General features: G+C 42.5%; 2 protein-coding genes across 2 annotated transcripts; one reads left to right on the top strand and one right to left on the bottom strand.

Annotated features, from left to right (window-relative positions):
- Nucleotides 1-760: 760 nt before the first annotated feature.
- On the bottom strand, nt 761-9,035 carry LOC135487400 (nose resistant to fluoxetine protein 6-like). The gene is made up of 14 exons (XM_064771025.1): nt 8,877-9,035; nt 8,064-8,384; nt 7,595-7,797; nt 6,721-6,908; nt 6,167-6,414; nt 5,736-5,909; nt 5,174-5,267; nt 4,835-4,933; nt 4,243-4,402; nt 3,812-3,891; nt 3,359-3,566; nt 2,794-2,989; nt 2,120-2,262; nt 761-1,709 (listed from the first exon to the last, which is right to left on the bottom strand). The coding sequence occupies exons 2-14, from the start codon at nt 8,338-8,340 to the stop codon at nt 1,464-1,466; spliced, it is 2,316 nt and encodes a 771-aa protein (XP_064627095.1). The 5' UTR covers nt 8,341-8,384; nt 8,877-9,035; the 3' UTR covers nt 761-1,463.
- A 7,972-nt stretch (nt 9,036-17,007) lies between these two features.
- Nucleotides 17,008-20,339, top strand: LOC135487409 (four-jointed box protein 1-like). The gene is made up of 2 exons (XM_064771042.1): nt 17,008-17,108; nt 17,922-20,339. The coding sequence occupies exon 2, from the start codon at nt 18,089-18,091 to the stop codon at nt 19,652-19,654; it is 1,566 nt and encodes a 521-aa protein (XP_064627112.1). The 5' UTR covers nt 17,008-17,108; nt 17,922-18,088; the 3' UTR covers nt 19,655-20,339.
- The last annotated feature ends 1,779 nt before the right edge of the window (nt 20,340-22,118 follow it).

Genomic DNA, 22,118 nt, shown 5'->3' on the forward strand with positions numbered 1-22,118 from the left:
CGCCCCCATGCGGCAACTGTAACACTAGCTGACCGACTTTGGCTCATGGGTGATGGCGACAATGCCATGACATCGTCCATAAGAAAATCCTTCAAACTAAGAATGTTTCGTGCGTTCACAAAGTGGCAATCGTATCCACTTTTTGGAACTGAGGAGAAGGAGAAACCTTTCTCGAAAGCGTCAACAATGATATTTCCTCCAGTAATCGTAAGTCCACAACATGAAGAACCCGGTAAAAGCGTTAGTCTCTATAAAACTCCTTGCCTATACCAGCGTCGAGCCGTAGAAAGAGTATGCACGTTTATCCATGAAGCCAACTCTCTTCGCTGTTGGTGCTTTGCCCTCTTATAAATCCACGTGTTTCTTATTGACTTTCCTCTGCGTGTTATGGGCGAGTAGCATGCAGTCAAACTGCACACAAGTACGGACTATAAGATCGAATGTTCCCCAAGCCAGCCAAATCAACGTCCTACTGCGATGCGACGGTCCGAAATCCAATTGGTTTGATAGGACGCATGTTGTTCCCGTGGTATTTTCACCACCTGTGGTCTACTCGCTAGGACCGATCTCAAATACGTCAGAACTCCACCCGGACATGTACACCATTCACCTCTTGACTCAGTCTTAATCTTAATTTCTAACGGTTTTGGCGAAAAGAATTAACGTCTAAAGTAAGGATTTTCAGATTATGCGTTTTTAAGAAAGTTCTTACCTAAATGTATACTGCTAATCCTGTAAAAAAGGAACTATATTTTCGCTGTTACTCTAAAAAGATTTAATTTGTCACGAAATATATACATGTACGTACTTTCTTTCTAATGTGGCCAGCTTTTTTAGTTTTCAAAGACAAACGATTTTATTACATCAAAGAATGACAATGAATAATACAGGGGATCGGCGTTTTAGATCTTGTTGAATCGCTTATTTCACAAGGTATCAAGAATAATTTACAATCGACATTTCATAAGATTCTTTCATGTTGAAATAGATTCAAGATTAAAATGGATTTACATGATCATACATAAATATATTTACAGTTAGTTCTCCCACTACTTTACATCAACCCTGCCTATGACGCCATGGTACGGTCAAGTCCAAGTGCAAGTCTCCAACACCGGCTGTGCACACAGCGGATATAGTCCCCCTGGAGTCATAGTCCGGTAGCATTGTATTTGACCAATTAAGCAGCATGATCTATTGTACCGCTAACCCTAACCAAAACATTTAGCAATGCGGGCTATTGTTACACGGACTATCAGCCCTAGGACTACTATCCCTTGCACACCGGCTGTGCACAGGCCAGACTACAACATGTTCCACCAGCACCCGAAGACAATAGAGCTAAACAAGTATATTAGGTATATGCTTGTTTCCTTCAGCACTCGTTCTGTTTCATCCACATTGCATGAAGGCTTTCCCTATATTCTAAATCAACGATGCCTCGAATGCCAAGGAAACACGGATCAATCACGTTTGTCGCTGTTCATCGCTTTGTCATTCTCCTGCTGGTGCATTTCACCAGCTTCAGGATCGGCGCCATCGGCGCCATCGCCAACTCGGTCTTCTTTCTTGCAGCACGTGCAGCAAGGCTTGCAGCATTTACATTGCATGAAGACCTTCTCGAGTGCTATCATTGGGGCCTCCAGCGCCAAGGAAACGAAGAAGGAGAGACAATACGTGTTGAAGAGGTGGCCCGTGATAAGGTAGTGCTGAAAGAATGGTATTAATGATCTATATTTCTTAAAATAATACTACATACCGAAAAATGTCTCTCGAAATCTGGGACTCCGATCTGCTTTTGTTATAGGAAATCAGCTCATCTCGACCTTATAGTCCGGGGAAGAACACCAAGTTGATAAGTAGGCTACCACTCAAAAATGTATAAGGCGCAGATGGATTTCTGGTGGCAGGCCACGTACAGGGCTTGGACATCCTGAGATCAGGCTTTTTTACTCCTATATGGAGAGGCGGAATACATTGAAAACCACTGGTGTCAGGATGGTCCTTGGAGCACTCAGGCCTTTTTATTTGATGTCAAAGCAAGGTGAGAGTCAAGTAAAGATAGAAGTTTTAGTTGTAACTCTGGATAATGAGAATTTACAAATGATACTATACTCACTATGGTAAGATCAGTGGCATGGAACAGTGTCCTCTGCCCGTACTGGTAGACGTACATGAGTATGGGATGTAACAGGTAGGCGCAGTAGGTCAGCCGGCTCAGCGGGATAAACGCTGACCAAGACAGGAATGTATTGATAAACCCTGAAAACATTGAAGTAGAAGCAATGGACCAATGGCTGTTACCATGCAAATGATTTCTGTCATCCTGAGATAAGGCTTTTTTACTCCTACGCCATATACAAAAGTTTGAAATATCGACGGCGGGGTATTTTGTAAACCACTGGTTATGCCAAGATGGATTTCTGTCGGCTGTGAAAATGATAATCTACCGTCTACTTCCAGTACCAACTAGAGCACAATGACATGCTGACATACCGATGGAAAAACTCCATCCATGTCATGAGTGTTTTTCACGTAAGATTTCGTCCATTTGTCGTTGTGGGTTAAGAAGATTCAATTCGCTCCATCGGTCTAACAAGGATGGATTGACAACATGAAGACCAGGGCTGGACAACTGTTAAATGAAATCATGTCAAAACAAGGTGACAAGGAACAGATTCTTTGAAAAAGCTGTCGAGCTGAAAACCCATCAACGTGTCCTCATGTACTCAAAGTTACTTGGTTGTTTTCGTTTGTTTATTTTGATAGCAAAACAATACATATGCAATCTACCTCCGTATCCCGTAGAGCAGGCGAAGATGATCCAGGCGACGCCGACGGTCCACCACCATCTCTTTATTCCAATATAGAAGCCGGGGACCACATACGGTGGCAGAAAGGTCGTGAAGGGTGCCAGCACCGTATGCCAAGGAACCATGATCGGGTACCAAACGACGGCAAGCATACACCACGACAGGGCTTGTTTGCCCTGTAGAAAAAAGGTACGGTGAGAAATACTGGCCAGCCACTGCCGCGGAATTAATTCAGTATAGGTTACCTGAAGCCGGCAAGGAGCATACTCAATAGAAAGAGGAATACATTGAGGAATCGGTCAACAGTGTTCACAGAGCGAAGTCTTGACGTTCCTCTGCTTAGGAGCAAGATCGTGTACGGTTAATGGTTGCAAGAACGTGTTTGAGGAGAAGTTTGTAGGAGGAGTATTGGTTTGCGGTGGCTATGGCGGCGCGATATGGAAACGGCTGGTATTGGTCCGCAGGAGTTCTTCATCCACCCACCCCCTTCCATTCATGACAAGACAGGGCAGACTGCAAGAAGCAAACAAGACTAGCGTACTCACCCTGCTAATTCTAATGCCACTTTTCCTGTACTTTCTAAGAAGGTAGCCCAAGCCAAGGCCTATGGCGTAGTCACCAATTCGGCCGGAACCTGAGTAATACACTAAACCATCATCGCTGTAGTCTCCGGTGAACATAATGAGTAAGAAAATACTGAAGAACTGCCACGCAACACAGACTATGATGCTTGCGAGTCCAAGCTTCCTGGATCTGTAAAGAAATTCAGACGTCTTTTAATGTCAAGTCCATGACACTCAATTATCAAACGAGATGTATCAACATAAGACATTTTAACGGTTCGATTTTAACTGATAGCATTGCAGGCCCAACGCTTTGGCATTTACCAGCCCTATATTGACTAGTGGACTATATGGGAGGACGGGATGCTCGGAGCTATTTCTACTACGGCTATATAACGTGGCCAAGAATAACGCCGTTTTGAGGTACTTACTCACCGATGAAAGCAACACATAATTATGGGAGCTCCACAGTAAAACTGCCACTCGCAGGCCAGGTACCACGTCCAACCCATACACTAGAAAAATTAATTAGTTCGTGATAATGCTTTGGTGTGTACGATGAAGTATTTTTTATTACTGTGTCAAAATAAGCCTTTTATTCAAAGCACAAAATGCCTTACGACTCGGATGTTCACTCGGGGCTTCTTGAAGAAAAACTCAGGTAAAAGCGGAAGGCCTCGAAGCAACTGTAACATGAAGAAGTGGTTGGCTAAAAAAGGGACCACGGATGAACCAGGAGCGCAAATTATAGGGCTGAAAGTACTTATGAAATCAACGTGTGTGGTATCAAACAGCTCATTCCAGCCGAATGCAAGAGCAGGATAGGATGTAGTGAGAAAGAACCCTCCTCCAGACTCCATACTTACGCCACCAATATAGTTGTTGATATACAGAAGGTTCGCCCATATATTCCTGAGACAATACCACTCAGCACCACCGTCTTGCTGTGGCCAGTTTGGACCATCATAAAACATCGGGAACACGAACAAATATGTTAACATCACCAGCCATAGAGTTGGAGTCAGCCTGAAGAGAAGGGAACATGAAACAGGTGTGATATTCTCATTCCGTTCTATCGGCGATGTTTGGCGGTATCCCTCCTCTGAAGGTGACACCACTGATAAACCGGTGTAACAGTAACAAATGCCCCCCTTGGAAAAAGTGTCCGGTCCTATTGTATTCAGCAATATGGTTCTATAGAGACCCTGACCGTCAATAGCTCCGAGATTGAAGCGCATAATAGAACCCTTTGTTTCCCGGGCATTCTATCCTAGGACATTTTAAACATCTACACCGGCATGGGAATTCTTTGGTATTTCGGTTTCATCACTGATCGATCGGCCATCAGGTGGGAAAAACAATATTTTAGAAAACCGCTTACAAGTAAGACTGATGACAAGAGTACAACCGGTACGTCTCTTATCACAAGTTCAAGGCTATAACGTCACATCAACTTACCGCCACCAGCGATGGAAGAAGTAATACACCCAGTTGATTTTCCTTGGGCCGCCTCGTCTTCTCATTTCAGGTAGGAAAAGGTAAGACATAAGGGTCCCACTGTGAGAAGAATAAGGGCGAAAAACAATTACCAGATACATAACAGTCAGGGCCAGGGACAGCCTACACTGGCAACTGTTCTGCGCCGGTCTGTTAAACAGGAAATGAGAGGGTACATATTTTCTCCGGCGTTAAAACCAAATATTTGGCTTCCAATACATAAATATTCCAGATTCTTAGATATTCGGTCAAATGTTGAGCTGTCATGGTGAGAATCGCTCGATTGGCCACTCTACTAACCTGAGTAGGAAAAATGTATCCACTGCGAATTCACCAAACATCATAGTCAGGTAATATGGTGACTCAGCCTTTGCCTCAACTTCCCGTGGATTTGCTGAAAGAAAAAAACAAGTTGCGTTCCTTTTTTCTCACCAGGTCAATTTTGGATGTTCCTTTATTCGCAATTCACAAGTACATGTAAATCACTCGGTCCATATTTTCAAACAACTCGCAAAGTCGATAATCGATTACTAAGAGATAGAGTTTAAGAAACTATATACGAACCACAACTACAACCGTCCCACAGTCTATTTCACGAGCAACTGGCAATCGAATGTTTTCACACAGAGCTCAACAGTTGAAGAAAAAAATTATCCAGCATGTGCAACGCCGGAGTCTGAGGTATCTTAAACGACTCATTTTGCCAAAAGCGGACAATGCACACAAAAAACCAAGGGATTCAAACTGAGACACTGGGAATTTTTCACTTTTACCGTCGACCACTCATGATACCGACTAGCAGTACATATAAGGCAGTGAGAAGGAAATGAATAGTCAATGCCAAAATCGTCAGCATACCTACCCCAACCCTGCGTGATCTGCAGCCAGAAGAGGGTGTGGCCCTCGATGATCCATAGCATGCTAAAGAAGCGGATCCCGTGGATTACTGTCAAAGTGCCATCCGGTTGATGTGTGGCTAGTATCTTCTTTCCGTTGGTCACCAACGAGAACGCCAGCACCATTTGTGTAGGGATGCCTGGACAGAGAGAGACATTCGTGATAACTGATTCGGCCCCTATTAAAAACATCTTTTGTGAGTGGAGCGACCGAGTCCATTTTCTAACCAAATGCTGAAACATGCCATCAGGCCAGCATTGACATCAATTTGTGCGTGCGTGGGGGGGGGGGGGGGGGGTGATACCTGCACCGTGGTGTAGCGTACAATTGGTCTCCTCGAATTTGAAGGCAAACGAAGAGCAGTCGTCTCATTGAGAGATTGAAAATACATCTTACTAAGTTTTGTCCAATCGGGTGGCTTGTTTTCCTCTCTTCCTTTGCCGTCACTGGTCGCTTCCCCCACCTCTTCCGTCTCACTGTAGATGCTATTTTGCGTTGATGGTTCTGACCGCCTCATTTCCAAATCCATCGTCTGCTTCTTTTCATTTTGTCTGCTGCAGCAGCCGCCCGTTGCTTGATTCCGGAGCACAATGTCATATATTGACCCCACGATGACCAAAACAATGACGATGAATAACAAAAAGCTAAAAACAAAATACAGCTTTGTTTATTTTCCTGATTTAGCAAAGGGGCATCATTTTGACCAATCATCTTTTTGAGCAGTTCACGAAATGTTCACGTTATTTCCAGTTGTGCATTTGCATTTTGTCATGAGCACATCAGAAATGCGTGAAGATTGATGAGGGCTTGGTTCATGTTGTTGGAAGTAAGTTACAAAATGATGTCGTGTCCATGTTAAAACCGTCTGACCACTTCGACCTCGATCATGAGCAATCACTTCAAGTAAGTTGGGTCACCATGTCACGCATCAGCATTAGCAATATACTTACAATGCTAAATAGGCTGGCCATGAAAGCGTGAGACCATATCTAGAACACCAACTCTTTGTTACTCGGAAGGTCGTCTCATCCTGGAGCGACAACCCTTCAATTGCCTGCATCCCGATACGGGTTAAACCTCTGACATCGTCGCCAGATTTACAGCTTTCTGGCATGCAAAGTGCAATCTTCAAGCGAAACTGAAAGAAAAAACCGACTGTCGTTTTAACATTTGGTTAAGTCAGAAATGCACGTGTCACATTACTCCGGTATCGTTCCTTCTGTGTCAACCCAAAATCTGAAGTTTATGATACAGGATAAACACCAAACGTGTGATGGTGGTTTAAATGGTTATCATGTTTTCACTTGATAGGTTGTACATTGATACATGAACTGCTTGATCGTGATATAATACACATGTACAAGCGGTCGCCCTTAAGCTAAGTAACAGTCGCTAATTCATCAGTAACTCGCCATAAATCTAACTGATTATGTACATTGAATCATCTATCGCATCATGCTATAAATTAGAAAGAATTTTTTTCAGTTGATTTCAAAGATGTATATTACTGCATGATATGAGCCAAAATCAGTCAGGCTTTCGATTTCAAATAGGCCGGGTCTATTTGGCAAGCCGCTCGCCGAACAGGCATCCTTTTTTGTCCTGTTTGGAGAGCCGCTTGCCAAACAGCACTAACAAGCCACCCTGTTCGGCCAGCCGGGCTTGCCAAACAGGTAAAAAATCCTCCCTGTTTGGCGAGCTGGAGACTTTACTTTAATATTAATGAGTTCGGCTCTCCATTCAGGACAAGTAAAAGTCGCTGTTTGGTAAGCCGGGCTTGCCAAGTAGTCACTTCCTTTCAAATAATCCAGCTGCAACACCTACTTGCTTCTCTTTTTCATATTTGGTCCCTGGGTAGGCTATTTCGGACTGGCAATATACATTATCCGGTATTACGTCCCGCTCATCCTCCTTTATCGGGACAGCTGTCCTGAAACCTTTGGAGGTCCTGCACTGGTCAAATGAACCAAGCCATATCAGATAACCATACTTTATTCCCGGGGGAGGTTTACCAAAGGAATCCAGGACTAAAAGGACAGACAAGAAAGTTGCTAAGCAGTACCTTCAGAAATTGGTTGAATATTTATGCTATGCAGCGACAATGGTACAGGGACATGTATAATTTATTAAAAACAACGGCGTATTGGATACAGGTAACATAAGCATGGACATACTCGTTGTACAAGCCTGGTCTCGGATTGGTCGAATGGCGTTTAGCGGATTGTGACAAACCCGATCTTCTTCTTCTTCAGCGTTCATAAAACTCCTTCATCAATCAGCCCCACTTACTTACTATTTAGAGCCGTATCATCTTTCTCTTTGACCTTTTGAAGGGTCAGCTTCGCGTCCGCCAAGCATCGTGAGCTCACGGTGATCGTCACATTAGGGGTCTTCAACAGATCTAGCAGATCTGAGGCGACCTTGACGTAGTGACCTAGGACGTCCTTGAGAACCTCATTGGTGAATGTTTCCATGGTCAAGGTCGAGGCGTTGAAAGCGAGAGCCGGGATCGCAGCACACATAACAAGAAGCGTAACTTGGACCACCGGACGCCATGTTATATTCACCATGATCCCCGGATCTTTGCTATCTAGCACTTGCTTCGAATTCCAACCTGCAAACAATTTGTGGTCTTCTCAAAGGACGAGTTACGATTCATCACCCATCGTCAATACCCATCTGCTTGTCAGCTAAACGTAGCCCGAAGCGGCCAAATTCATAAAGAGCGTTTAACTATTTAATAAACAGATTTAGGTCCTTCATGTAAATCTTCACAGAATATGAATAGGCCCTGAAACTGATTTGAGAGAAGTTGCCCACGTCTAACCCTTAAACGCCCTTTATGAATTTTGCCATTGTGTGTTTTCTGAGACTGAGGCTGCCTATTGTGCACTGGCTGAACCGTCACCGGTTGCTAGCGGGTCATTGAAGGCATCATCAGGATTCCAACGCTTTCTTTTCCCTTGCGGGTTTATCGATGTTATCCAGATTTGCCCTGATAACTCTTTGATAAGACAGTAGAACAAGGTGCGAGCGGGCAATCGGCCGTGTTTTAAGGGCGAGGTAAGGTGCAAACTAACGTATTGCTATGCGTGTGGGCACTCACCTCGTTTCAAACACGGCGATAGTCGGTTGAGAAATGGGAACTGATCACCAGCCTGCACATGGTACAATCTTACTTATAAGCTTGTCGAATCAATTCCAGTTTGCTGGTCTTTAATAGACAACCGGATAGACAGTATATACACCTATTATGCCCGCATATGATAGCTTCTCAGTGCTTCTCAGTGGAATGGAATCGTAGGGTGACCTACTTTTTGTACTTGTTAGGCCTTAAATATAATGGACGATATATCGTCCTTCAGGCATGAGGTTAGCTATTTAATAACAGGAGTGCCGTTTCTTCATTACGATATTGTATTACCCGGCTTCCCTCCCTTTAAAATTTACTCGCCCAATCAATTTGGTAATAAGCCTACATGTGGCATTAGGTCAAATCTAAGAAAATTAGAATTCCTTAGAACTGGGGATCGATGCGATATCCTAGCATCTCAAATCAAATTCAAGTGCTGTAATTATAAACGTGGTAACATAAGTCGTAGTTCCACCTATCATAAAACCCCGTGTTTTTTTAAGACCCGTGTCTTCGCCGTGTGTCAAAAAACCCGCGGCGCACTTACACCTATCAGTTGTGTTAGATAATGGTTAATAGCCCCAGCGACAGGTGCGCTGTAGGTAGGGAGCTCTCCTGTGTTTCTTTCCCGTTGGAGGGGAATTTCGCATGCGCAATACCGAGGCAACTACACCGCGCCATCTGTCGCCGGATCTTAGAACTTACAATTGCCGTGTCTATTCAGATTCCACCTATCAAAAAACCCGTGTTGAACACGGGTCTAAATTAGCCCCATCGAGCTCGATGGGGCTAATAGACACGGGGATTTGACACACGGGTCTATTTAGACACGACAATTCATAGGTGTAAGCGCAAAAGACACGGGGATTTGATAGGTGGAAGTAGTGGTCTATTTAGACACGACAATTCATAGGTGTAAGCGCAAAAGACACGGGGATTTGATTGGTGGAACCTATGAATTGTCGTGTCTAAATAGACCCGTGTGTCAAATCCCCGTGTCTATTAGCCCCATCTAGCTCGATGGGGCTAATCGGGGGCTAATTTAGACCCGTGTTCAACACGGGTTTTTTGATAGGTGGAATCTGAATAGCCCCGGCAATTGCAAGTTCTAAGACCCGGCGACAGATGGCGCGGTGTAGTTGCCTCGGTATTGCGCACGCGAAATTCCCCTCCAACGGGAAAGAAACACAGGAGAGCTCCTTACCTACAGCGTACCTGTCGCCGGGGCTATTAACCATTATCTAACACCACTGATAGGTGTAAGTGCGCCCCGGGTATTTTGACACACGGCGAAGACACGGGTCTTGAAAAAACACGGGGTTTTATGATAGGTGGAACTTTTCCCATCGAAGTGTTTTTCAATTTTTGATCACATCGGGTCGTTGCATTGGTTGTACCAGGCGTACGAGTCTGATCGATGATAGCATTATTGGCCAGATGAATCAATTTCAATCAATCCCACCACTGAAGCCTTTTTGAAGCATTGCCTTGAACATAATCTTGTTTTAGTTTGAAGTATGCGAATACACGCATAAAGACGTTTGATCAACGCCTGTGAAGTGGAATATTGGCGAGGTCGAAATATCTGAATGGTTCAGAATCAAAAATATGTATGGCTATACCCCGGGTAATATATACTGGGACTACAGACAGAAGCTCGGGTCAGCTATTTAGTCAGCGATTCATATATTCCTGGTGCAAACGTGATCAGTTTCGATATACTGTGAGATGAGACTCCCCTTTTTGTTAGTTGTAACTACTTCTGCTGGTCATCGTCGCTACCTTCTGCTGCGCAACTCATATCCAAGTCATCATCTCCAGTTGCAACACTCAGCTGCGTTTTTCTTTGACCAAAAAAGCGCATATCCTTCTCCTTCTGCCTTAACCCTTCATTGACTGTGTTTTAACCCCTTACTGACCTTTGATTAAGCATCCTGAGATACAGGTGTCTACCTCGTATACAAATTAAATATCGAGAGGTGGAGGATTTTGATTCAGTGGCCTGTACAAAACTACGCGACATATTCAGTTATGCCTCGCATTGCTAGATGGCGGTGCAGTAGACCGCGGAATTGCTTTTCTGAAGCATGTCGCTCGTAACCTGGGGCCGGGGTTATTGTGTTCCTCGGCCAACCCAAAAAACGATGACTAAAGTGATAACAGCAGCAGTATATGCAAGGAGAAATGCTTAATCATAGCTGTATCCTTGCCTAGCATTCTCTAAAGCAAACATGATTCAAGCATAATGCTCTCTGCACGTAGCCTCCATGTTATATTAGTCGCGATCGTGTACTCGGACAGAAAATGACCACGGATTAGTCCAGGTAACCTCGACCCTATCCGCCGCGCAGCGGAGGGTTGATTTACCCAAAGCGAGCCATACATTTTCAGTGCATACAGTGGATGGACTGTCATACCGAGCGCTCTGGTATTGCAGATTATTTACTTGGATCGAGGTTACCCATCTAACAGAAAAACATCTGACTGGTCACCGGAAGCTTTCGCCCCCATAATCGAGTTCATGACGAGTGAATTGCCGTTAAGTACCAGTCTCTGTAAAGAGTGAACGGAGGAGACTGGTGAAAGAGTCTACCACGGACCCGTGCTCTCTTTAGGTATTGAATTATAAAAACTTATGTCGTTTTAGATAAAACAGATTCAATCAAACTGTTTTAATGTAGGCCTATTGTATGCACCATGTCACAAACTTTCGCGTGATTAGAGGCCCTCAACGTCTCTTAATCATAATCATGAAATTTCGGAGGCAATGGCGGCCAATTCAAGCAGGGACAGAACAACGTTGATGCTTCCCTAGATGACCACGTCCAGCCAACGATATTTCAAGATGACCTCCGGGTAAAAACGATAGTTTGCATTACTACTCGAAGTAGCCAAGGAATTGCCTCTTCAGCAGCCACTTAATTGAGTCCAAACCTTTCACGCAGTTCAGCTGAAAATAAATGCATCTGCATGGCACTGTTCGATTCTTAATTATTCGATATTGTAAGCCCCTTTGTTTCCTTGACCCCAGGATAATCATCAAGACCAAAAATAACCACAGAAAAGTGTGGCTGCTTTGACCAGCCGGGGGAGGCGTAGTCGCCTTTTATCGTGGAGAAGTCCAGGGGAAAATTCGGCGTGAAATTGATTGAGGGAGCTGGTCAGTGTGGTCAGGTTGAACCACAAATCAGCGTATCTTTGACCGGATCGGCTGTGGAGACAAACAAGAGCCGTGTTATTTGCCACCCGGTGCGATATTTGATTGATTATTGAGCCCGAGGTTCCATTTCACGGTCATCTGATCATTTCGGAAAGAATAACAAATAAGATATTTTGAGCCTGATTTTTCATTTTATTAAAGGAAACCTCAATCGGACAAGTATATAGGCCTACTCCCAATGTGCGACCTCTTTTTTTCTCGAAGTTAGTGGCTCTCACATTCCGCAGCCGATCGGACCGTCTTCTTCTTCAGCGTTCCGGTTTTCTAGATGAACAATAGACAGAGCTGTCCTCCAATCCTGTAATTATATATATAAAAGAGAGTTCTGCCATAGAACCCGAGTTTAGTGGTCACAGCGGTGGTTTCACGTGACGAGTCTGAAACACTTGTCGAACTTTGAAAGAGGCACTAACATGTTATTTAGGATAGGAGTTTTTCGTAAAGGCGCTCTGGCTTTCCTCCAAACACCGTCCGCAAGTTTTGAAAACGTTCGATGATACCTACCTACCATTGGTCTAACCCTGATGTGCCCTTGTATTTGGAGTCCAAGTGCATCCGTGGTGACCTTCAATAGATCAGCTTGGTTCCTTGGCATGACAAGAAAGTCTTAATCCGTCAGGGCGAAGATTTGCTGACCCCCTGCACATCATGTTGATCTGACTGCACCATGTGGCCCTAGACACTTTAAACCTAATCTCGATGACGACATTTTCAGCCCTTGATACCCTCCTGGTGAGCCATCCTGTTGATAATCAGGTCCATAAGGGGGAAGGACTATAAAAGGGAAAACCTGACTGCTTGGTGTAAGGTTTAGGTGTCGAAAGAGGACCCATGCTGGCGATCAGAGTCAGATATAATCTTACAAACATTATTAACAAACTATGAAGAAGGATTATGTTTTTGTCACTAGGGTCTGGTAACCAGTTACATCGTAATAACATACGTTATGATGGGTCATTAGTGAAGGATCACCTACTAAACAGGATTCGTACTTTCATGACTGTAGTGTTTCTGCCGTAACCTTAGCAACGTTGTCTCTCTGATTACATGTATAGCAGCGAGAACTTGCCCTAGGCTGTCGGCGATGTCCTATTCGCCACGCCTTCACCAAAATGTCTGTCATCTTCTTGGAAGTTTTCGGTCTTGCTGAAAATTTGTCATCCTTCAAAATTGAATTTTTTCATAAGTTCAAAATTCTGAAAAATTTTCAGAGCCAAAAAAATTTTGGGACTAATGATGTTTCTTCATTTTGTGCAGAAATAAAAGTTTAAAAAATGTTTGGACTTGAATATTTTTTTTCATCTGTAGCATCACAAATTTTCCGCAATAAATTTCTTAACAGAAATCATGGCAGCATTCGTCTTTTCACGGCAATTATGCCCTATGGTCGGGTTAGAGGGGTGAATTTGGTCATTGGGACCGCCCAATCCAGTGGTCGTGGTCTGGGTACCGGGGTGGTCGTGTTACCGGGGCCTTGTATGTTAATGGTAATTAGAGAGGAAACCATTCTGGACCGGCGATTCTTGGTCGTCATAGCTGGCTGGTCGCCGACCCGGGTCACACTGTACGTATATCATTGCACCCGAATAGTGCCACTGTCGCATTCCACTCAACAGTATCTCAGTAAAGGCGCCAGACAGGCAGACGATACTTCCAATCATATTGATATTTACTCAAGTCGTACCTCCACGTGTCTTTATCAAGTGACCTGGTCAATCATGGCGGCTGATAGTGTCATCGGACGACAAGATGCCGGGAGAAGTCGCCGCGATAACAGCAGTGAAGACTGTATCCTGAACACTTGGCCTGCGTTACAATTCGCTGTTTGACACACATGTATATGTACTGGTTATCGCCGGAAGATTGAGAATGTAGAAAAAGGAAATTATTCTAACAAGACAAGCAATTCGCAAGGAAAAGAGAACACACACGCTGTACCATTCGATATAATACTAGTAACATAATAATGGAGGTGTTTTACATGCTTGATGATGGCAATTTGACTAAGCCAATTATAGCGGTAGGTGAGGGCCTATCTTTAACTGGAACCCAAACCCCTTTGCCAAGGCATGTGAAATAAGAAAACGTCCCTTTCACAGTTCCGTTGGCCTTTGACGAAATAAACTGCTCGCTCTATCAGAGGTTTGACTTGGCCGATTACAGTAGCGGGACTAATGATCAAGACCCTGTGTCATTGTCATCACGGCCAGGTTTTTCAAAACAAGTTTTGTGACCAACCCTGTCGTTAACTGAACTTGGCGTCTACAGACGAGAACGCCAAGGTATCACATGTAGTTAACGCCTGTTTTAGTGGCAAAAACTTGTCTTGAATAACCGAGCCCAGTAGTTGTGTTTATTGATTAAATGTTTAATTTCATCACCCTCTGGTTGGAATCAAGTAGGCCTACATAAATTAACATTCCAAACTTGACGATACCAGAAGACTGGCGCGCAAGTTGTGATAACGGCCCGACATACAGTCTACATGTACATAGTGCGTTCCTTTTGCACATGCCCAAAATATCATCATTGCAATTACCATAATTTTAAACACTTTGGTTGCGAAATTTATGAATTGAAAGTGGTATGATGTTACTCTACTAATTGGATTTTGATAAAAGGTGGCTGGCCTTTTAGCAGTTTTTGCTTGCGTTTTCGCAACGTGAGCACTGGTACACTCGATCTTCAGTCCAATAGACCACACGTCCTAGCTTCACTGGCCGATAAGCACAAGGCAAAATTATGATATTTTTCGGCGACAATGAGATCAGGAATTACGATTCCCTGGCCTAAATCAGGTTAAGGATTGATTCAAGGTATCGATTTAATTTTGATAAAAATGACATAAATCACATAGTAATTACACATTATTACTTGTGTATATAGCAATTATCAGAAGTCTTGTGTCTTTGGCAATGTACACAACCTGTTATGATTAGGCCGTGCTAGTCCCTGTTCACTATGGCTGTAAGTATCAAGCTCATTCAATGGCTCCTGCAAGGATGTCGTCAAGGGTTTGTTACGAGACAGCGGGTGGTCTCAACGGGCGATAGTTAGGAGACAATAACGCATCATCATGTTAGACCGCGCCCATCATTAGCTAATTATATCTATGGTTAATTAGCATGAAGTCATTAGCTTAATCATGTGGCAGGTGGTCATCACTGAACGAACGACACTCACAGGCTGTGTTATACATCACAGCCTGTACAACCCCAGATTGGACCAAACTATTGAGGAAACATTGTTCAGCTACCGAAACAAAACATTGCTGTCAAAAGTTGGGTTCAGTCAAAATGACACCAATGAAATAATATGGGTGTCAGATCGAAATTATATTCTGACCAACGTTTATAAGGCCACTAATTGATTTTTATAAAGAATATATTCTACGGCTGTACCCTTTTCTAGTAGCCAAGTTTTGAGAAACTGTCGCTGACTCGTTGATTAAGCTAGAGCCTACAAAAATAGCAGTGGATAAATTAGTCTGTTTTTATTACTGTCTACTGTGCCTAATTCATTTTACCAATATTTTAGATTATTTTCACAACACCTCAAATCGCTAAGCAAACAATTTTCACAAATAACGTTAAATTATAAAACCATCGCAAACTGATCACTTGCGCGACAGTAACCTCTGGCAAATATTTGTACTTCAATTTATACTATACCTTTGGTTGGCACAACTTAATACTTTCAATATTTAAGTAGACAACAAACACAATATGTGTAACGATTATACATACAACAGTAGGCCTTAAAAGATTATCATTTAGAGGCTTAATCTTCTTACTAGTAGTTCCAAGTTAGAGGGAGGCCAGAACCAGAAGACGCAGCGTGTGTTTGAGGGCGTCATGTCAAATTTGAAAATCTCGAAGCCGCTTTCCAACCTCCCTCGGAGTCATTCTTTTTACAATGTTATTACAAAAAATCACAATGGCTAGAATCTCAGCACGTGGCAGTTAATTTTTGGAATTTTTTCAAACTTCTTAAATACTGGTCCAAACAAACGGATTCAAACAATAATTTCGTTCAAATTATGAAATTTCAAAACGTGAAAGTATTTTCATAATAGTTCATCTCAGCACGTGGCGGTTAATATATTTAACTTGTAATACCTACGAACGGGTTTATACTATTCCGAGTTATTTGATTTCCAGCGTGCCACCCTAAAATCTGATTACTACAGTCATGCGTAATTCTTAAATTTAATTCCTGCAAACATACATTTACTATTGACGACAATTGTGTTATTTTTTATGATTAAATGGAAACTGAGTAATTAAAGTAATTAATGCATCTCGCTAATTTCGGCGATCGCCAGTCTCACACTTATGAAAAACAAACGCGTCAATGTCAGATTGACGCGCGGGTCATGGGTATAAAATCATAAAGTGCAATTACAACACTTTGGAACAGATTATAACCCGCAATACGATAGGCGTTGCACCATTTCAGAATATTCAGCAAAATCTTCGGAACAGGATATTCTCTTGCTTGCTATTTCGACACGGAGTCTAATGTCCCGCGGCTGCCCTGCTTTCAAACCCTGATTCGGCTCTGAGGCTAGAATAGGACACGAGTAACAATAGTTTTCCTAATCTATGGTTCTAAATGCTTTAATTCGGATTCGTACACAAAAGTTGAACGAAGGCGTACAAAACGTGCTCAGCAGGAGCTGCATTTTTCGGCAATAATTCCCCAAAACCCCAGTGCAGTAAATTTTACTCGTTATATGGCCGCCATGCACGAGAACGGACGTGTTTATTCAGATGAGCCTGCGCAGTGATAGATTTGACACCTCGACCGACCAATCGCGTGGCACGACACAAATAGATATCGGCGGAATGAAAGCTCCTCTGGTATTATCAATGGCGAATTCAAACAGTTAGGACGTACGCCGTGACTTCTTCTGTGGACTTAGTAAACACTGAAGCAGACGATATAGAACAGGGGTTCGGATTACACAATCTATTTGATTTTCGGTGAGTACAAAGATATTCTAAAATGTTTTTCTTATCAAGAACCGGTTGTAAACTTTACTGCAATAAAATTGCAATAACTATAGTATAATTTGATGAATAATAACTCTGTGACTCCGGGATGGTTATCACTGGTTTTATATCTCAAATGTCAGATATGTGACCATAACTTGTTAGCCTAGCTCAAAAGATTTTAATTTTATGGCTGAATTTTATGACGAATGCGTGTTTATGATTGAAATATCAGTCAATGCGCTCAGATCAGTTAACATTCGAAACATGGTTTAAGGTAGATTAGTAAGGGAACTTAGTGAAGGTCACGTCCCATGCGTCCCATGGGTGGGCATCCAAACACATGGAATTCATTTTGCGCAAATTTTCTCGAAACTTCAAACAATTGAGTATTCTACACTTTAAATTATGGCAATAAATATGTCTCCTATGAACCACGGGTTCATGGCATTTTGCTGCTGGCGTGTATCGGCGTTCGGACGTCCCTCTTAACCCGACCCCCTCTAACTCAATTGACACTTGGCAAATCCGAGATGATACTTTACGGTCAAATGGTAGACGGTTGAAAATTTCCTGTCATTTTCAATTTCTTGGTAAAATGCTCACAAATATTCCACTTATTAAACGACCCAATATTTTGAGTCTTCTCTGGTATGATAAATATCAGAATGAAACTACACAAACTGCGTTGTTGACACACGGACCTGACCTACCAAATCAGACATTATCAGTAACCCGGAACAGGTCCATAAATCCAGTCGTCTACCTCTACTCGCAGTCTTATTCCTTGTTTCTCTGTTCCAGGCACACGTCGAAAGGTGACAAGATACACCAAGATTCGCGAGATCCTATCTACGGAGTTGTGGTCAAAATGGCGGCTGGCGTAGTGAAAGCTTCACGAAGTCACTGTGATATATCAAACTGTCAGTAATGACGATACGAGGACTCATGTTAGAGTTTAGATTAACAGTATGAAAAGATTGAAAATTCTCACAATGATGGGGTTATGTTTCACCGTGGGCACCTTATTCGGCCTGATCATCCACTTGCCGGGAGGTACCTTTAAGACTATGGAGGAGGGGTCTTCGCTTTCACGTCATGAGAGAGGACTTGGCGGGGAGGGACGGAGGCTGAATGGGTTGGAAGTAAACCCTAATGTACTGGAGAACACGATCGTGCACGCCAATACGGCCGAGTCTCCAAGGGGCTTTCGAACAGATCCGCAGATTAGTATTCATAGGAACAACCGTATAGAAAACAAGAAAAATAATAGTGTACGAGGAGGAAAGCGGATTAGTAAACATTTAACTGAAAAGAGTCAACGGCTCGCGAGTCCAAGTGGACTAAACTTAGACACCCAGAAAAATTTAGATACAGTGCACCGTCCAGTGAAAAATATTATACAGAGTCAGGACTCGAACCAAAATAAGGTACCACAAAGTGATAGTGAGACCAGGACTAAAAAGGTTTATAGAACTTCTGTGAATGTTGTTGTCGGTAATGGTAATTACAAGTCAGAACAGTTAGATAGAGCAGATATTGCTCCAAAAGGTGCTAGTCCAAATCCGTTCTCAAAACTCTCTGATATGGTTGATGGTGCGTATTGGAATCGGAACGTGGAGGCGTTGCTCCCTGTTGGTTTCACGACTGACACAGTAAAAGATTGGAACAACTTCTCCCGGGTGACAACGCTAGTCAGAATGCAGGATGGATGCGGGAGAATGCAGAACCGTCTGCTGACGTTCAAAGATGCTTCTAAGTCGTGTGCCCGGTACAGGATCAACACTGATCAAATCCAAGGGGAGATCTTCTCTTTCTATCTAAGTCGCGTGCTCGGGATTCGAAACATCCCACCATCAGTGCTAAAAACCGTCAACCTCCGTGACCAACAGTGGGTGAAGATAGGTGGTGACATCCAGAACGCTCAGTGGAGTGAGGAGAAGCCACTGATTATGACACAGTGGGTCAAAAACTTAGTACCTGCCTTCATTCCTGAAGAATTTCGGAGAGATACTCGCAATCTCAGTCCAAACCAGACGACTTTACTCGAAAAAAGTATACCTGAGTTGACAGAGTTAATACAGTGGTCAGATTTGATCGTATTTGACTACATCACAGCCAACTTGGATAGGGTTGTGAACAATATGTTCAATAAGCAATGGAATAGCCAGATCATGTCCGGACCTGCTCATAACTTGGAGAAATCGACAGAAACAGGACTGTTGGTGTTTCTCGATAACGAATCAGGTCTCTTCCACAGCTACAGACTTTTAGATAAGTATTCTCATTTTCACGAATCTCTACTTAAATCCCTGTGTATATTCAGACGCTCAACTGCTGAGAGGATCAAAGCCTGGCATGACGGAAGTGACGTTCTTGATGCGATGTGGGAGCAGTTTCAGCAGCATGAACCTCTGCATCGCTCGTTGCCGTGGTTTCCGGAGAAAAATGTCAAAATTCTGAAATCGCGAATTTCTGATGTTTATAATCAAATACGACATTGTGAGAATATTTTTGGTGAAGGTAGAGGAAGGTAGGGTTGTTATGCTAAGGACTTAAGGTCCGTAAAATGGTGATAGTGCAATTTCAATTTGAAAATTGATAAGTCCTTTTTATGTCAAGGTACATGTATGTTCAGTGTCCAGTTGTTCACAGTATTGATGTTTTCACTACTGCGTTTACCCTTATCATCTTTTTATTTGGCGAAGGTTTTTACAAGACCAATGCTAGAATTTGAAGCCAGCCTTCTACGCTGCAAATTCTGAAGAGCAGTGGTTGGTTACATATCGAAACAAGGCGTCAAGAATCTTTCCCCGTTTTGTTGCAACGTTACAAACTTATGGTTACTGGACATACCTTGACTAAAACTGACTTAAAATAATAAATGCTCATGGCTTTGAAATACAACATCCTTGTGGTGGTCAATCAAAAAAATTATAAAATTTCTTAATAATTTTTTTTTCATGATATTTCATACATGTCACCAAAAACATAAGCTCGCCTCAAATGTTTTGGGTATGCATGTGATGTTGTATTTCAAAGAAAACTATATGCTAAATATAATGCTCGGTCACATATCGCGTGTGTATTTCTTCACTATGAAGCACTTACATGAAATATTTATTTTCATACTCTTTAGTAAATTACTCTCGAAAAATGCTTTAATTTTCACAAATAAAAAAAAAAAAAAAAGAATTGACAGCTTGTTTTTCAAGGCTAGACTAGTTTTCTTTTTCTTAAGAAAAAATCGTAACCTACGGAAATTCGGTGTACATTTTAATTGCATCCAAACATTTTTCAAGACAAGATACGATATTCGTTTTGTGTTGGACGGATCCTTTACCGATGCCAAGCAGTCTATAACTAATTATTTAATACTTTTTCGTACTATAAAAAAACTACACCATCTTCTAAAGCTCTGATATATTTTATCTCTATATTTCATTTCAAAAGAAACATCCACGATATGTGACCCAAAAGATAATGTACATATACATATTTCAAGTGCAATATTTTTCTACTGTGTTGTTTGTTGATCGAGTCGTTGAAATCAAGATATGATTTGAAGGTAATTAGCGATGGGTACTTTTAACACGAGTGTCTCGGGTCGTCATCATATCTCGTGTCATCTCACCCCATTTACCAAATTCGCATGTGCGTACAAACAATCCTAATTCAATTTGCGGAGAGTTTATCTCGCCAGAAACTTGAGATCCAATGTGATGACGTACCAAATATATTTGGTTCTGTTGGACTTGGGATCATTTTACGATGTCGGCGTTCTTTTCATGGTTTGCAGCGTTTGATGAAAGAATAAAACCTACAATTTTGCGTACCTATATCTGGCCTTCCTTGGTTTTTCGTCATAAAAAAAATCAGGATGAATAATTTTTACAACAGGCATTGTTCCAAAATGCTGTAAACAACAAGATTTATTTACGGATTTAGGCATTCAGAAATGCATTCCAATTTCGGAATACCACGGATGTGTAGCACATCCGCGGGAATACACTATTTCAAATGCGACAACTGCCAATAATCGTATTTAACATTGAACAGGAAGGTCGGGCTTTGACAGCAAAAGCTTGGCCAGGAACATTCTCCAAACTCCGGGAAGCACTTCTCTAATTGCCTCCATTATAACAAGACATGACAAACAAGAAGCGTCACATACCACACCCATTCACTAACCATGGAGTGAAAGTGAGAGGTCCTTTCAGCTTAGGGAGATTCGGGGGCGTCTTGAAACAAAACCAGCGGGGATGTCCGATCCCTGGTCTTGTTAGCAAAGACGAGATAGTACGCATGCTTCGTGTGTGAGTAACACATTATAATGGGAGACAATCGCCTTGGATGGCTTGGGGTGACACCATAGGCCTGACAAATTTGACTTAGACTTGTGGCTCTATTCACCGTAGCGCACGCTGATGTTAACAGATTTAAAATGTGACGAGCGCCTTCATTACCAAATCCAAAACCATTGTTTGGAAAGTCAGATCTGTGTTTAAACACCTCTATTCATCCATTAAGTTGGTCACGGACCTCTCAAGGCATTAACCATTCAACATTACCATATCAAATTCCTAATCTCTTCTTGAATAAACCAATGTTATTTCGCGGACAAATTATACAAGAAGGCTATTTTCCTCTCTCAAGAGTGTAACATCGCTTTAGAATGATACACAAACAGAATCATGAAGAGCTAACAAACGCAAATTGTACATTTCTCAATGGCCGCGATATCTATGTCCCTCCAAGTGTTTCTCAATCCACTTCAGCTCGTTTTCTTGTACACGCTGATAGAAAGATAGACATCTCTGCTGAATGAGATGTACACGGCTCTTCTTTCAGAGGCGACAATTCGGGCCCCGGAACAACGCGACTCAACAATTCAGGGTCGTGAAAAGCTTCTAAAACGGGCTGATATCTTCCACGGAAGGTGTCAATCGTGAATGGAGACCGTTTACCGTGCAAGAACATCGTGACTTCTCAATGGAGAAC

This window comes from Lineus longissimus, chromosome 5 (genome assembly GCF_910592395.1).
Source record: "Lineus longissimus chromosome 5, tnLinLong1.2, whole genome shotgun sequence".
In the NCBI taxonomy this organism is placed as follows: domain Eukaryota; kingdom Metazoa; phylum Nemertea; class Pilidiophora; order Heteronemertea; family Lineidae; genus Lineus; species Lineus longissimus.

What these genes read in the sequence shown, in the direction of transcription:
- LOC135487400 (XM_064771025.1), bottom strand. Translation starts at nt 8,340, where the DNA reads ATGGTGAATATAACATGGCGTCCGGTGGTCCAAGTTACGCTTCTTGTT. An exon ending in AATATGAAAAAGAGAAGCAA is followed by an intron (nt 6,909 to 7,594) that starts GTAGGTGTTGCA and finishes TTTTTCTTTCAG; the next exon opens with TTTCGCTTGAAGATTGCACT. An exon ending in TTCTTCCATCGCTGGTGGCG is followed by an intron (nt 4,403 to 4,834) that starts GTAAGTTGATGT and finishes CCTTCTCTTCAG; the next exon opens with GCTGACTCCAACTCTATGGC.
- LOC135487409 (XM_064771042.1), top strand. Translation starts at nt 18,089, where the DNA reads ATGAAAAGATTGAAAATTCTCACAATGATGGGGTTATGTTTCACCGTG.